The sequence below is a fragment of the Amphibalanus amphitrite genome, unplaced genomic scaffold (genome assembly GCF_019059575.1).
Source record: "Amphibalanus amphitrite isolate SeventyFive unplaced genomic scaffold, NRLGWU_Aamphi_draft 000679F_arrow, whole genome shotgun sequence".
Taxonomy (NCBI): domain Eukaryota; kingdom Metazoa; phylum Arthropoda; class Thecostraca; order Balanomorpha; family Balanidae; genus Amphibalanus; species Amphibalanus amphitrite.
This window is the reverse complement of record NW_024882173.1, coordinates 188,466-204,109: the sequence shown is the minus strand read 5'-3', so window position 1 is coordinate 204,109 and position 15,644 is coordinate 188,466. Positions and strand designations below refer to the sequence as shown.

Below are 15,644 nucleotides of genomic sequence, written 5' to 3'. Positions count from 1 at the left end.
AATGAGTACGTAGTACGTTGCACCTCTGTCATCACCAGTCATGATATTGACATCGCCACCTACGTCATTCATTGCATTATATTTACACCGATATCACACGAAAAGCAACCCCAGCACGGTACATAAACCCGAATAGTATACCGGTTACGAGCGAGAAGTCACGCCGATACACACCACTAGGGTCTCACTGGTAGCAGGTAGGGCACCACATATACATTGTATACAGAAACGGCCACACCGGCTGTCTACACCCCGCTCGAATTTCCACAGCACCGGGAGGGGTACGCACGAGTACACAGTGCACAGTGCACACAAACACAGCAAACCCTCCCCCTGACAGCCATTCCCACTCCCCGGCAGTGTCCATGTCACGCCACCGAGCGCGTCATATCACCGGTCACGATGTCACATCACTGCAGGAAGTCAATGACCTCACCCAGCTCTCGCTCGCGGGCCTGCTCCTGCGCCCAGCGCGCCTCTGCCAGCTGTGGCGACACCTTGTACTTCTCGTGGAAGATTCTCTTACCGCATAGCTCGCACTTTTTGCCGCCGTCGAACGGTGGCGTCTTCATGTACTGCACCAGACAGCCGAAGTGGTACAAGTGGCCGCAGTAGACGCGCTCCACGTGTAGGTCTGCGCCGCCGTCCTCTACCACGTCAGCCGGGTCCGCTGGCAGCGCCACCTGTGGACCAATCACGGAACTGTTCAGCACTGAAACATTGCCGAACTGCCCACATACCGTGCAACACAAACACTCGGCGATCATTGCAATAACGACTAAACACTCGCGATCATTTTGACAGATGCATGGAGTTAGAACTAACTTGAAGAGAAGACATAGATGCTGCTGATGGCACGGTGCTATAAAATGGTTGGCACACCAAACCTCTCCTGCCGCGCCCCGCGACGCATGAAATATGCTGAGCGAGCTAGTGCACCGCTCGCTGATGAGTCAGCGCGCGATGGATGAAACGCCCGGTTTTAAGCGCGCATCGCCCGCACACATGTGAACACGTGACACGCCACTTAGGGTCAGGAAGGATAGAACACCTCACTTCCGTCGGAACCTGCGCCGACTTTACCTGTTTTCCTGACTTCATAAGGAAAATTGAATGATAGCCGTCTCGGCAAATAGAGTTCACATCCAGGTATGGCTTAAAATTTGTCGGCAGTTCCAAAGCATGCATGTATACGGGATTAACATGTGTTCGCCTTTCGCAGCTTTGCAGGCACAGCTGTTCACCGGAATACAACAGGAAATGATTGTACAATGCTCGTAAGTGTACCTAAGGGTAAGAAATCTTCACCGGAAAGAAGTTGAGGGCGGGAGTTATATCAGCTTCGTTTTGGGCTTCGTGTTTTCTCGTAGGATACTATAGATCTTTGATAAAAATAGACTTCTGTTGGAATAATACGAACAATGAACCTAAAACACATACATTTCACGGACCTTGTGGATCCTTGCAGGTGATTATTTAATTGGTGAAATAGCCGGACAGGAAATGTAATGTCCTCTGGCGCGGATGGCCGCGAGGAAGCTCTGAGGCCAGAGCCCTTCAACGCACGGTAAGGGACGGAGCTAATCCAACCCAGCCTTGGAATATTGAGGGCACAGGCAGGCCTGATCCTTCCTTGAGATCCCCATAATCGGACTACAAACGCAGATATGTAATGGCTGAAACCTGAAAGCCATTACATAACCCACAACGCAGCTCCGCTTAGTGGGCACCTACAGACGTTGCAACGGATGAAACACTGGCATCAATGCCAACACGAATAAGTTCGGTCATATCACTCACTTGCTGTTATTCTAATCGATTCTGATCCATGCATTTAAACACGACTTTGACATCTAGCTCCGCGTCTAAGCAGATAAAGTCATCTGCAAGACACGGGAGGCATGTAAAATGTCACGTTCAATACCCTGCGTGACAGCACCATGACCACGAGTACCGTAGGCAGCCGGATTCATCCACCAACATGAAGATTACCACATCGGCACGGCCGCGCTGTCCGTCCGTCCGTCCGTCCGCCCGCTGTCCTGTACCGGGCGCCGCCCGAGTCCGGCCGGCACCTCGCCGCGACCACTGCGATTGGCCGGCGCTCTGGCAAAAATACCGGCCCGACGGGCGGCCGGGCGGCGGTGGCGGCGGCGGCCGACCGGCGCGGACAGTGTCTGCAGCGGCGCTGCTGGCTGGTCCATGGTCGGCCCTCGCGCAGAGCCGAGCGCTCGCCCCATGTCGGCATGGCGTCGCAGTGCTGCTGCTGTTTCGGCCTGCGCAGCGGCGCGGTGGTGATCGGCGCCTCGCTGCTGATCCTGCACACACTCGTGGCACTCATCCAGGTGACGGTGCTCTCCACGCTGCCCGACAAGGACCCCGAGCGGCAGCTGGAGTCGGCGCGCCGCCTGGCGCTGGCCGTGGTGCTCATCGCCCTCCTGCTGCACGTGGTGTTCAACAGCGCGCTGGTGCATGGCGCGCGCACGCGCCACCGCGGCCTGGTGCTCGCCTGGCTGGTGTACCATGCCGTCTCGTCGGCACTGCACAGCCTCGGTTTGTTGAGCGCATTCGTGGGCGCTGCCGCGTACGGCAACAGCCTGGCGCTAGTGGTGCTGCTCATCACCATGGGTCTGCTGGTGCCGCTCTGGTACTGGTTTGCCGTCGGCGTCCGCCTCTACTGCAAGCTCAGCCACAAGCCCGGCGTCGTGTACAGCGAGCCCTGCAGCAAGACGCCCGTCTGAGGAGTCGGCACCTGACAGCGATGGAGTCGGCCTCTGGCGGCGAGAGAGTCGAGTTCTGGCGGCGAGAGAGTCGAGTTCTGGTGGAGAGAGTCAAGTTCTGGTTGCAAGAGTCAAACATCTGGCGGCGAGTGAAGCTGTAGCGGTCGAGTCCTGGCAGCGAGGGAGTCGAGTTCTGGCGGCGAGATAATCGAGCTATCGCGCCGGGAGAGTCCGCTTCTAAAGCTAAAGGAGTCTGGATCCGACGCAACGATCGAGACTGACAGTGGTGCGAAAGAGGGTTGAATAACCCCTCCCTAATCGTCAAGGAAAACCCATCTGTGTCAACTTTTCCCGGAACCGAGCCGGTACAGGTGTGCCACAACTACCGGAATACATTCTGCTGAAACAATCACCACTGCCTCTTCTCAGTCGAGCAACAGAGCCATGAGCGCAATGGGCCCTAGAGTATTCTGCGATTAACAAATCGCTTCATATATCTGGCTATTTTATTAGCTGCTAGCTCTAAGTCACTATTTTGTGCCAATCGTTTCACTGTTTTTGACCATACGTACGTGAAGTATTCGTCGTCCCATGTTGCATTATTTGTCCATGTTCACTTCACATGTCGTGTCCCTGATGGAGCACCAGCCGATAAATGTGCAGAAGCTGATTGTTGGATGAGGTCTTCAGATATCTGTGGGTGAGTGGCTACATTATACTCTTTCTGTGTCGATGCTGAGTTTAGCTCCTGAGCAAGTTACCATATCAAAATGGCATATGTAGTTTGCCTTAAACTGTGAATTTAAAGGGTAGAAGACTGAATAATAAAGGGCGATGCCTTCCAGTGATAGTGAAGCTCGTTTGCGGCATGAACTCGCTGGAATGGCGGTGTCAGTGGCACGCGAGCAGTCCAGCTCCGGTCGTGAGGAGCTCCTCACGCAGGGGCGCCGATGGAGCGACCCGCAATGGGTCTCCGTAACAGGAAAACCTAAACAAGCCTCGACGAAACTGCGCAACTCTGGTCCATCACACGGGCAAGCTGCTGGTTATCATGGTAGCCCCATCGCCGGGCCACCTTTCCGTCGCTCCATCGTCCCTCCTCCATGGCGTGCGGAGTTTCTGTGGACCCCGCAGAGCCCGTGTGACGGCCGCGCAGCGCGGGCCTCCCGGCCGGCTCGGCGGCGCCCGGCGCCAAGGAAAGTGACGGACGCGCTGCGCCGCGACCTTGCGCCGGCGAGCGGGGCAGCCACATTTTCCCCAACGGACCGGCCGAGGAAGGGCCAGCGCCGCACCCGCGACGCTGCACCGCCGATCGGCCCCAGCTGGCCGTGGCACGACACGGACAGGGAACCTCACAGGCCGCAATACGACGGACCGAGCGACCGAGGCCGCACAAAACCACCCGCAGGAAGCCACTCCGCTGACCAGGGCTGCGGAGTCGGAGTCGGAGTCGGAGTCGGAGTCGGTCGGAGTCGACAGTTGTGACCGGAGTCGGAGTCGGAGTCGATTTTAGAAACTCGAGCCGGAGTCGGAGTCGGAGTCACCGAAAAGCTGTCGACTCCGCAGCCCTGCTAGGTCTGCGGAGTCGGAGTCGGGAGTTGGAGTCGGTCGGAGTCGACAATTCTGCCCGGAGTCGGAGTCGGAGTCGGAGCTGGTTTTTGAAAGCCGGAGTCGGAGTCGGAGTCGGAGTCGCCGAAAATCCATCGACTCCGCAGCCCTGCCGCTGACAATCAAAATTGATAGGTTCTATCGAAAACAATGAACGAAACAGTGGGAATTTGAAGGCTATCTGTTTGCAGGCTCATCGGGGAAAAATCCAATCAATATCGGACTCTTTCTGACCGAACCCCAGCGGTGTTCCTTAGTCTCTCCCACCTGGCTGTTCAGTTACTCAAAACAATGGGGGCGTTCCGACTGGATGCCACAACAGCGAGGTGCGCAGTAGTAACGGCTGTTCACAAGACAACAAAAAACAGCCGAGCGGCTCCTAATCGGGAGTGAGCAATGTCCTCGACGGTGCGATGTCACCAGCAGCCAGCAGAAGTGCTATGAGCTGAAAACGCCTTTCCCTCGGTCCTCTACGGCTGACGTGGGATGGGTGAGCAGCGTTCGTCTAAGCCTCTTCCAAGGGGCGTAGCCCAGCCGATAACACGCACTTTTCTGTTGAGGTATTATCGGATCGCATGGTCTGTCAGGTCCCCATACCTATGTAGGAGACCATTGTGGGATACTGAGTCATCCTGAGGAGTGAGGAAGGCTTGACCAGCCCCGCCCGTCCAGAACAACCCGCGCTGCCGCAGCAAAACGCGGTCGGATCTGTATTGCGCTGGGTCCGGCAGCACATACAGCTGTCAACACGCACGGCACGGAGTGAAAGGCGACGGGTTGGTTTGGTGTGTGGGCGGAAATATCGAGGGCACGGCGTGTGGACACGGGCTCAGTGTGCGCCGTGGAATGCAGCGTGAGCGTACGACACTTAACGCATACAAGGCAGTGTGAGCGACGGGCATGCGAGCCTGAGTGCGTCCAGTGCTAGAATACTGGACGGGAGGTGACGCTCCTAGTCGCACCGTCAGCCACCGTCACGGACACCGCCAACCGTGTGGGCGGTCGGTGGAAGCCCAGCCCACTGGGAATTTCGACAAGGAAGTCAGCGTCAGCTCGATCAACTAAATCACACTTGGCGACAACAAAACTAACAAAAGACGTCGGTATTACCCGTTATGGTAGCTAAAACCCACCAAAAGAGTCTAAACAAAGCGGTTGGCGTGAATCCCATCACCAAAGTTGGCTTTGTTCGTCAGTAACTAGCGGCGTGTCTTTACAGAAATTGAGCAGGACTGAAACACCGAAAACCGCTCCCGAAAACCGCTTCCCTCCCGTAGCTTATTTCGGGGAGCTCGTCCTTCAACCGGATTTCAAGAATGCCGCTTTCCGGTTTCGAGTGCGTTAAAAAATGACCAGTTCATTACATTCAGCGATACCGGTTTTGATCCGGTCTGCGCGAGCATGGTCGGTTGTGCCACATGGAACACCCCATGACGATCGCCCTTCAACTAGCTCAATCCACATCCGACTACATTCCAAATTAGTGGTCCACGGAACCTCACAAACGGCGGAAATATTTAAGCCAGCCAGCGGCGTATTTAGAAAATCGCGAAGGGGGGGGCCAAGGGTTTGGAGGGCGCCACCTCACCCAAGGAGGGCGCCATACGGTCGCGAGATAAAAAATCGCTCAGCGGGGTGGGGGGGGGGGGGGGTTGGTTGGGAGGCGTTTTTTACCATGCCACCAGTTTTTTTTTTGCGTAACCTCGTATAGGTCGTGCTGTATTGATTTTGCATCGTGTGTATTCTTTATACTCCAGGTCACAAAAGGTCAAGTGTTCTTGAAATGCTGCGCCGAAGGCGCGCGAAATTTTTGAAAACAACCTTTTCCTCCGCTTTTTAGGCACGCCTTTTATACGATCACCGTTCAAAGCTCCTCTCGCTCTTTTACCAAATTTGAAGGTGTAAAAAATACCTAAGGTTTGGTCGGGCCGCTGCCACACAAACTGTATAGAAAGCTTGGCTCATGGGTGTCGATGTATAAAAGTTTATTGGCGGTGGCATATCTACGCACCAGATCACCGTATCGGATTGATACCGGAGCGCGAGATGCGTAAACATCATCCAAATTACCTCAGACCAGCCTTCATAGCCTTTTCACAGATGCATACAGTGTACCCACATAACCAGTTTCAATCACCGAAACTTCAGATGCCTGCTGTTGCGGCCGAACCTGTTGACAATACTTAATCGTAATCCATATAGATGCCATGATGCACGTAAAGTAGGATCAATCCGTTAAGACCAAAGACGTGTTTTATGCATCGTAGAGCGTAGATAGTTTTGGTAGGTATAGGTACTTCATTCATTGTGCTGAATGCACGTTCATTTGTGGCAGTTTTCACAGGCAAGACATCAACTATGTGCAATAGAACGACTAAGTTGAAAAACATGCCAAAGGAGTAAATAAATGATAAGAGGGCAGCGATCAACGGATGTTGCCAATAGGTAGAAGGGCTGCGATCCACAGGAGGGCGCTAATAGGTAGGAGAGCCCCGATCAACATCCCGAGTTTCGATAGTAGGGCACCGATAGGTAGGAAGTTGGCGAGCAGCAGGAGGGCGCCAATGGATAGAAGGGCAGCGATCAACAGGAGGGCACCAATAGGTAGGAGGGCCCCGATCAACAATCAACAGGAGGGCGCCACCAGGTAAGAGGGTGGCGAGGAACAGGAGAGCACCAATAGGAGGGTGGCGATCAACAAGAGGTCGCCAATAGGTGGGAGGGCGGTCATCAACTGGAAGTCGTTAATGAGCGGAAGGGTGACGATTAAAATGGGGGTGGCAATGGTGAGGAGGGCGCCTTTGCTCAAGAGGATGACACGAACAGGAGGGCGTCTGTGCGGAGGGCGCTGGTCAACAGGAAGGTACCAGTGGATAGGAGGGCGGTGATCAACAGGAGGGTGCCAGTGGTAAGGAGGGCGGCGATCAACACGAGGGCGCCAATAAGAGAAGGGCCCCGATTAACATTCAACAGGAAGGACTAGGGAACCAATAGGTAGGAGGGCGGCACTGAACAATAGGGTGCCAAAAAGGAGAAAGGCGGCCTTGAAAATTTCACATGAGGGCGCAATAGGTAGGAGAGCGCCAATAATTATGAGGACGCCGATCAGCAGAAGGGCGGCAATATGTAGCAGGGTGGCGACCTACAGGAGGGCGCCTTCGGGTGAGAGGGCGCTTATTTACGGGACAGCGGCTTACATAGGCGACCACCGTTACGCTTAGAGAGCTACAGCCTACAAATGTGGTTGGAGGGCGCCCGAGGGAGCCCTCCAACCGTATTTGGGGGGCGTATTTGGAATGGGCGTCCTCCGAGGGCGCCCTCCATCCGTATTTTCCCTGTAAACACATTCGCGATTGGAGGGCGCCCTCCAGTCGCGATTGTTTTTCGATTCGATTATATCACAATTGCATTTGCGATTGGAGGGCGCCTTCGGCGCCCTCCAATCGCAAAGGGCGCCTTCGGCGCCCAAGGGGGGGGCCATGGCCCAGTGGCCCCCCCCCTGCCTACGCCCCTGAAGCCAGCTAACCCCACATTGTCAGGAAGTTCAGACACCAATCGCACCCGGTGAGGGATTCTATATCAATGTCACTGCTCGCTCCAGCTCCCATGCTTCCTGAAGTATTGGGCAGGCTGGCATTGGCCCCTAACGAACCTCCCACAGTGATACGATCACGCTGTGCCGTTAGCCCAGTCGGCCGCGGGGCGCTGTTCCGATCAATAAATCCCGTTCCCGTTAGCGCTAAACGGTCACCAGTAGTGCGACACTCAATGTCAAACCGTCAGCACTGACCAGCGCAGGTTTTGGCAATGAGGAGACCATCAGATGTAGCATCATATCCAAAACCTGGCGATTAGTTGAAGCTGAGGGGCGTCAATCGATTTATAGAACGCATAGAACGCAAAAGGAGGGTGTCTCATGACTCGTGGGCGGACACTGCGACGTGAGTAGAGGTTTGTATTGCGCCTAACGCCTAGTCAGTGACCACTTTGCACGCCATTGGTGTCCAGTGAAGGCCATGTTGCATCATAACATCGCCAGCCATCAAATTATCCTCATTCAATTGGACACCCACATTGCGTCCAAGCTTCGTCAGCTATCCCGAGTGATCGAACTTTGCACGAAATCAAGATTACTTTACCACGAAATGACATGCCTGAGTGATGATGAGTAACTGGTACCTACGCCATCGCCAGGCATGTGAAATACGCAAAACCATGTAGGGGTGCATCGTGCTCTGCCATTGTTCCCGCTGACGAACAGAGGAACACGTCGTGACTCGGATGGCTGTTAGCTGTGACGTCCACAGTCCACAGAGCATACCGCTCAGCCATCAAGACACGGTGAAAACCAAAACTACTTTCCTTTCCCCTTTGTTTGGGGTTGGAAGAACTGAAAACAGGGATTATGGAATCATAACGAGGTGGAGCTGACGTAACAGCGTCCATTGCTGCCGAGGCCAATGTTGGCGGAGCGCTGGGGCTCATTTCCCCGTTGCATCAAGCCGATTGCAAATTTGCACGGAAGACGGCGCAGAGAGGGCAGCACCCACGTCATTCGTGAGTCATGAGCACACAGCTGACAAATTACCTACGGTGGTCGCTCGCCCTACAGGGCTGACAAAGACCAATCGATCACGGCCATTTTCGATACTTAGAAAGGGACCCACTCTTTCACCTCTACACGGCCGGCAAATACCTTTCACTATTGGCTATTTCCAGTGCCGACTGTTGGTAAATGTGCCCCACTGACTCACCTTTTTACAGTGCTGGCAGAGGTCGGTGGGGAAGCGTTTGAAGTCCTCCACGAGGAAGGCCACCACGGGCTCGAGGGACGGCTGTGGCTGGAAGGGCGGCGCGTTGCGCGGCGGCCGCAGAGGTGGCTCCACGCACCGCCGAGCGATCTCGGTCGCCTGCCCGGTGAGCCAGCGGCACAGCGTGGCCGGCAGGTTGGACCAGCGCTCCTCCACGGTCACTCTCTGGAGTGGGTAGTCGCCCGGCACGAGCAGGTGCGCCCGGTACTGGTACTCGCCGCTGCGCAGCGACAGGGACACCGTGGACACCTTCTGTTTGAGCTTCAGCTCGTCACTGTCCGCGAGCAGCTGCCGCACGCGCGACAGCTCGGCCGAACAGCAGCTCAGCGGGTTCTCGTCCAGGAAGCGGCTCACAAACTTGGCCAGCGCCAGCAGCTGCGGCTTGCCGATCAGCTTCTTGGCCTCCGCCTCGCACAGCTTCACCAGGCCGGCCAGCAGCTTGTCCGACAGCGTCTTGCTCTTCAGCTCCAGCAGGATCACGCTGCGCGGATAGTCGGCAGGGAACTGGAAGCACGCCGCCAGCTGCTTGAAGTCAGTTTTTCGAATTTCGATTCGCACCATGGCGGGCACGCACGTGACTAGCTTGCTGCCCGGCACCACGTGCTCACACATTTTCCGCACTTCTGCGAGCTCATCATTGATCAGCCCCATATCAGCAGCTGGTGTTCACTGAGAGTCGCTCCGAGCGGCCCCCCGAGCACTGAGTATTGTCTGGGGCGGGGCGGGTCCACGGAGGGGACGGGCCCTTCGGCTAGATCTTCACGTCCACGAGGAAGTCGCTGGACACGATGTCAGACGTCTTCTCCTCCGTGGCTCTCAGGTCGTCACGAATCTGCTGCAGCTGAAGGCACACCTCCGACATTGAGGCCTGTAACGGAGCAGGCGAGCGCACGTCTCAGTTCCGCGTTTGTTTGTTTGTTTATTGGGGCTTAAGGGCGCACCGACTGCAAGGCCATTTTGCGCCCATTCATTTTGCGCTCATTCGTTGACAGCCCGAACGATAATCCGTGGTATATTTTGAATGTCACATCGTTGCACTGAATCAAAAATGATAAATGCAAGTGACAAAATCAAATACAATACCTTGACAATGAGTTAAAATCCCACAACAGATCTCACGACATCTCGATATCGCTAAAAGAATCGAAACACATCTTACCAATGATCGCAGCTAAAAATAAGCGAGTAGCGACGAGCATTACGATGGAAATCGTATATTTTAATGTGATTGATCTGATTACATATGTAATAGTTATGAAGCAAGACAGGTGTTGGCACACTGTTTTGTGAGCGAGGACACCATCAAAGAGCCACAGGAAAACGAAATATCACAATTTCAAGGTGGTAAAAAGAGCCAACAAAACAATCGCTGAGTCCAAGGGTAACAGCCATCTGGCATTACCTGTGCTGAACAAGAAGTCCATTTGAACCTTGATGAGCTCATTCATGCAATGCTACTTATAATAGGGACGACATACCTGGATCTTCGACAGGGAATATGTCAGGTTTTGTACATTCTTGGTAGCCTTAAGGTACGGCGCGGTGACCTGATGTTTGATCGAATTGCGTAGATTGATGTTTGCTTCGCCTGAAACAAAAGGTGAATCATTTTACAATCAGACAGATCATAGACCGTGAGCATTACTGAGCGAACCTATTCAACATACATTACACAAGGATAGAAACAATACGTGGGAAGTAGATATCTGATCGGGAAAACAGCCAATTCAGGCATTATAGCTAAACAGGGCGAGAGGAAAGTTGTTTTCAAAATGTGATTTATCATGTACTGTTAAATTAAGTACAACATTGAATTATAGCAATTGATTTGTGTAGGAAAAGACGTCATTAACACCTAGCGTAATAACCAACATTGTACCAGCAAGGTAGCTAATGCATAAATTCTAGACTCACGAAGCTTTTGTCATGTCATGTTCAGATAACTCTTGGTCAAAAAGGCAGGTTTTGAGCAGTCACCGGGTGGCCGGCAATACCTATGAGATAACGAAGGAGAATCATGCTTCTATTATGTCTAAGCGTGCACATCCCAGCCGTCCCAGTCCGGCCCTGTGAGGCCACCGCAGGGTTTACTGACGCAGTTTCTGGTGGAGCAGTGAGTCGGCGAAGCGGTCGGATCTGGGCGGCGGCGGCTTTCTCGGTACGGTGGCCGGCGGGCTGGTCGGCGCGCAGCTGGCAGCTGGAACCGCGGATGTGTCTGCGGGCGGGGGGGCGGTGAGAAGACAGGACATACAAGAGAAGCAGATCGATATGAACCGAGAACAAAACAGATGAGCACGAAATACGGCAGGGAAACGATCATGGTAACTGTATAAATATATTAATCAATGATATATGCGACAGCATTTTTTTTTTAATAAATTTAGTCCGAATGGTTCAATGGGCGGATTTGAGGAATCAGAGCCCGCACTAAGTATAGCTTGTTGTGCTGACCCTGACCCCACCACCCGATCGCGCAATTTCAGTTGTATGGCAGAATTTTGTCCGAATGTTTAACGTGCCCTCACGACTGGACACGGTCCTCTCCGCTCACTCAGGTTACCTGGCTTCTGTGCGGCCCCTGCCACAGACACGCACGCCATTACACGTAGGAGCTAAATGTGGCCGCCCGCGCCGGGGCTTGAACCGGGCTCTCACTATCGGCTAAGCATTTAACAATTACCTTCCTACTTCCTAGGGTTCAACATTTACCAGCACTAACTAGCGTTTTGTGCGCCAAATGCTCAGCAAAGCAGCCCGTCCAGCTCACCGATTTCGTCGTTGTCTGCCGATGTCAAAACCTCATTGTCCGAGTACGCTTCATCGGCAGAAGATTCAGATTCCTCGCCCGGATGGATCACACTCCTTGAGGCCATTCAGCTGCAATACAGAAGTCAAAACACTCAGCAAATGATACTAGGAACCAGTGCTGGAAATGAGGCCGCTTTCTGGTCGCGGCGTTTTATTCTCCGGGTGGATTACCCCCGTCCAGCGTTTAGCCTTTCGGGACCCACTCAGGGTCGCGGTTGTTTTGGCCGCTCGCCCTAGTCGAGATGCAAAGTTAATAGTCACACGAAGCTTATTTGGGGCCAGCCAAACCAGCTTAGTCTGGAGATACTGTTAAATGTATGCATGTAGATGAAAGAAAAATGTGTTATAAAGTCGATTAATTTCAAATTCGCATTTTCAGAGGCCCCAAATAAACTTCGTGTGACTATCAACTTTGCATCTCGAAAGGGCCGAGCGGCGAAAACAACCGCGGCTCTGAGCGGGTCCCGAAGGGCTAAGCGTTAGACGGGTTAACCCACCCGGAGAATAAAAGGCCGGGACCAGAAAGCGGCCTCATTTCCAGCACTGCTAGGAACCTTTTACAGCTTCTTGAATTGCGATAAAGTGAGTCGGATGGCAATTTCGGCGAGATTTCATCACTGGGGGCCCGATCAGCTAGTTCAGATTTTCCGCGGTGCCGTGCAGATTTCCGAAGAATTAGGCAGATTTGCACGCCAAAAGCAGTGTGGAACCAGCCATGTTGATTGGTGATGTGCTGAACTGTACTATGGCTCTAGCGACAGACTAGAGATGTTCTTTTTATAACACCATGACGCTATGCATTAAAGACTCGGGAGGAGATCGCCAGTTAGCACTTAGCAGTCACTTCTTTATCAGCATTATGTACCTTTTCAGTTGTTGGGGGTTGGAACTCAGCTTTTTAACTATCGGGGCCCCTTCTATTACACATTGATGCAGGTTTCCAGTCTGGTCAGTGGTCTGTGTCTTTTCCTCACTGCTGGCCGCTGGGCAAGGTGATTGACCTTTCTGTTATAATTTGCAGTCTGGACAAAGGTGAAAGGCATGATTGTTTTTATTATCAAATGAAAGGAACAGAGCTCATTATGTGTATGAGCTCACACCCTGCTAGTTGCTACAGAACAGCGAAACACACTGCAGGCTTCTGCCAAATGAAGTGGAGACAGTGCCATGGAGCAGCCCTATGGAGATATTCTAATGAAAGCTCATCCATTCAAAATGGCAAATTGCACAATAGTCCAAAGCTGATGCTAGGGAATACAGGATCTATGTTAGAGGATAGAGGATGACCTATACTTCTTGGCTGACCTATGCTTGTTGGCTGAAGTTTACTCTTACAAGAATAAGTGTTGGTAACTAAGCTGGCTCATTCTTGAGGTATGGCTGTCAGTCTCTCCTGTCTCCACAGAGACTGTCTCTGTAGCCATACCACTGGGCCAGTTTTGTATTCTCAGGTTCCTTTTTTTTTCTTTTTCACTCTCCTAGCAATTAACATCATGGCTTCATGACTTTTCTTTGAGAGACAGGGAAACTCAACAGGTAAAGATAGGTAAAGGTCTTAACTCTTAGGTATCACCAAATCGTACTCTTTCTTGTTCTGTAATAATACCGGCTCAGCACTGGCACTGGCTACAGCCAGTGGCAGCACTGGCACTGGGCACTGGCAGGCAGTGCTGACCAGTGCTGAGGGCAGGCAACACTGGCAGCAGCCAGTGCGGGAGCCATGGGATGATGGGAGCCCAATGGGTAGGGAGTGGTGGAACATCAATCTGCCCCCGAGTGTACCTACCTAGGCACTGATCCGTGATCTCGGAAACTTTATGGCACAAAACATACCCAACACAAAATTCATGTAACACAACACAATCAAAATGTGAGTCCAGGCAGCTGTCATACACTTGGCGGTTGGCTCAAAATAAACATATATCGACATCGAATAGGTAGGTACTTAAAAATGAGCTTAAAATGATTATAGAATCGGTACGTATAATCTGCACACATTTTGTGCTACCCACATTTTGTAGCAAAACCCAAACGATAGGTGTTGGGCTGTGCCAGATACTCACCATTTTATTTTAAACGTGCGACCTGTAATGCTACTTGACTTTTCTCAAATTTGTAAATTATTTTGGACGACGGTGAAAACAGGGCGCCTGGGGCGATTTGATCCTCAAGGTTCGTGAAATTTACACATGACGTTTGGGATATTGTTTGTTCCCGTCGCTCCTCTAACCTCCTCCAAGCTCCTCTAACCTCCTCTCGTTTCAAAAAATTGTTCCCGTCGCTCCTCCAAGCTCCTCCAAGCTCATCTTGATTTCACATCTCACCACCACTATTTGCCTCCTCCCTCATCCCAAACGAAAGTTGGTTTTTTGGAGGAGGCTCTTGCGTAGACATATTTGGCGCACGTAATACAAATGTGAATTGTTTATAAATGAGATTTGAGGGAAGTGGAAATGATTTTAGTGATTGATGACGATTGGATATCTTTAAATAGTAATGTTTGATATTAAAGGGACCCTCCCACCTTAACACCAGTATAACGCCTTTTGGGGCGACTAACGGAGCGAGCGAGAGGGTGGGCCTTGCACGTGCGAAATTGCGAGGGGTTACCCCCAACTGACTTGTGCACGGCACCCTACTAACCGGTCTCTAGCGATGTGCCAAATTTGAGCACAATCGGCCCAGCCGTTCTCGAGATCTGGAAGCGGCACCCTGCACGTGCGCACGTGCAAAATGGGTCCCAACTGACTTTTGCACGGCACTCTACTAATCGGTCCCTAACCGTGTACCAAATTTGAGCGCCATCGGTCCAGCCGTTCTCGAGATCTGGAATCGACCCCTGCACGTGCGCACGTGCAGCAGCACCCCAACTCTGGCACATGGATATGCATTGCCTAGTGGGTGCCTACCTACATGCCAACTTTCAGCGCAATCGGCCCAGTAGTTACCGAGATATTGCAACTATTAAAAAAGTGACACCTCTTCGTTTTGCACGTGGCACGTGCATAAGGGGTCACTCACATGCATCGGGAATAGTCCAATACTTGGTAGAAGGAATGCAGCTACCCTACAAAAATTACCGCATGTAAATCGGTCAAGTGGTTGCTGAGATATAAGCCTCGCAAAAGCGTGACCACGGCCGGCCGGCCGGCCGGCCGGCCGCTCATACTTAGAAATTTCCGTTAATCTAAGGAAAGACTACGCTCGCTTCGCTCGCTCCGTAATTAGATTTGAGTTGAGATAGCCAAAATGGGGTCCCTGGCTCACAATTACCGGTTTCGGCACTCACAACATCAGTAGCGGCGGAACACCTTCAATTAAGGGGGGCACTGCCGATTTTTGGTCCCATTCTTTCCATGCAAAGTCCATAGGGCTAATGTTAAAATGCCAAAACCAAAGGGGGGCACGGTGCCCCGGTGCCAGGGGGGTTCGCTCCCGTGCCTTCAGCATTACGAAAAATGGCAACAGCCCGTGAGCAGCATCAGCGCTCACGCACATGTTCAAGGAAAACAACGTGTAATTAGCTGCTGACGACGGCCCTCTCCACCAATCAGCGCTCGGTAACTCGAGCGCTGATTGGCTGGTAGCAAACGCGTCATATGTGGGTCTCTTTTTTTTGCTATCAGTGAACGCGTTATTTGATACACAGTGGCCTATGGAGAATGGCACGCGGAATTGAAGGTCAGTGTTTTATTGC

At 52.7% G+C, this 15,644-nt stretch overlaps 1 protein-coding gene across 2 annotated transcripts; it reads right to left on the bottom strand.

The window, feature by feature from the left end:
• Positions 1 to 60: 60 nt before the first annotated feature.
• On the bottom strand, positions 61 to 15,282 carry LOC122364476. 2 transcript variants are annotated; one of them, XM_043334869.1, is made up of 6 exons: positions 15,237 to 15,282; positions 11,907 to 12,016; positions 11,235 to 11,354; positions 10,618 to 10,727; positions 9,083 to 10,007; positions 61 to 683 (listed from the first exon to the last, which is right to left on the bottom strand). In XM_043334869.1, the coding sequence occupies exons 5-6, from the start codon at positions 9,788 to 9,790 to the stop codon at positions 411 to 413; spliced, it is 981 nt and encodes a 326-aa protein (XP_043190804.1). In that variant the 5' UTR covers positions 9,791 to 10,007; positions 10,618 to 10,727; positions 11,235 to 11,354; positions 11,907 to 12,016; positions 15,237 to 15,282; the 3' UTR covers positions 61 to 410. The 2 variants fall into 2 exon arrangements, with proteins under 2 accessions (XP_043190804.1, XP_043190803.1); XM_043334868.1 differs by lacking the exon at positions 15,237 to 15,282 and adding an exon at positions 14,011 to 14,198.
• Positions 15,283 to 15,644: the final 362 nt, after the last annotated feature.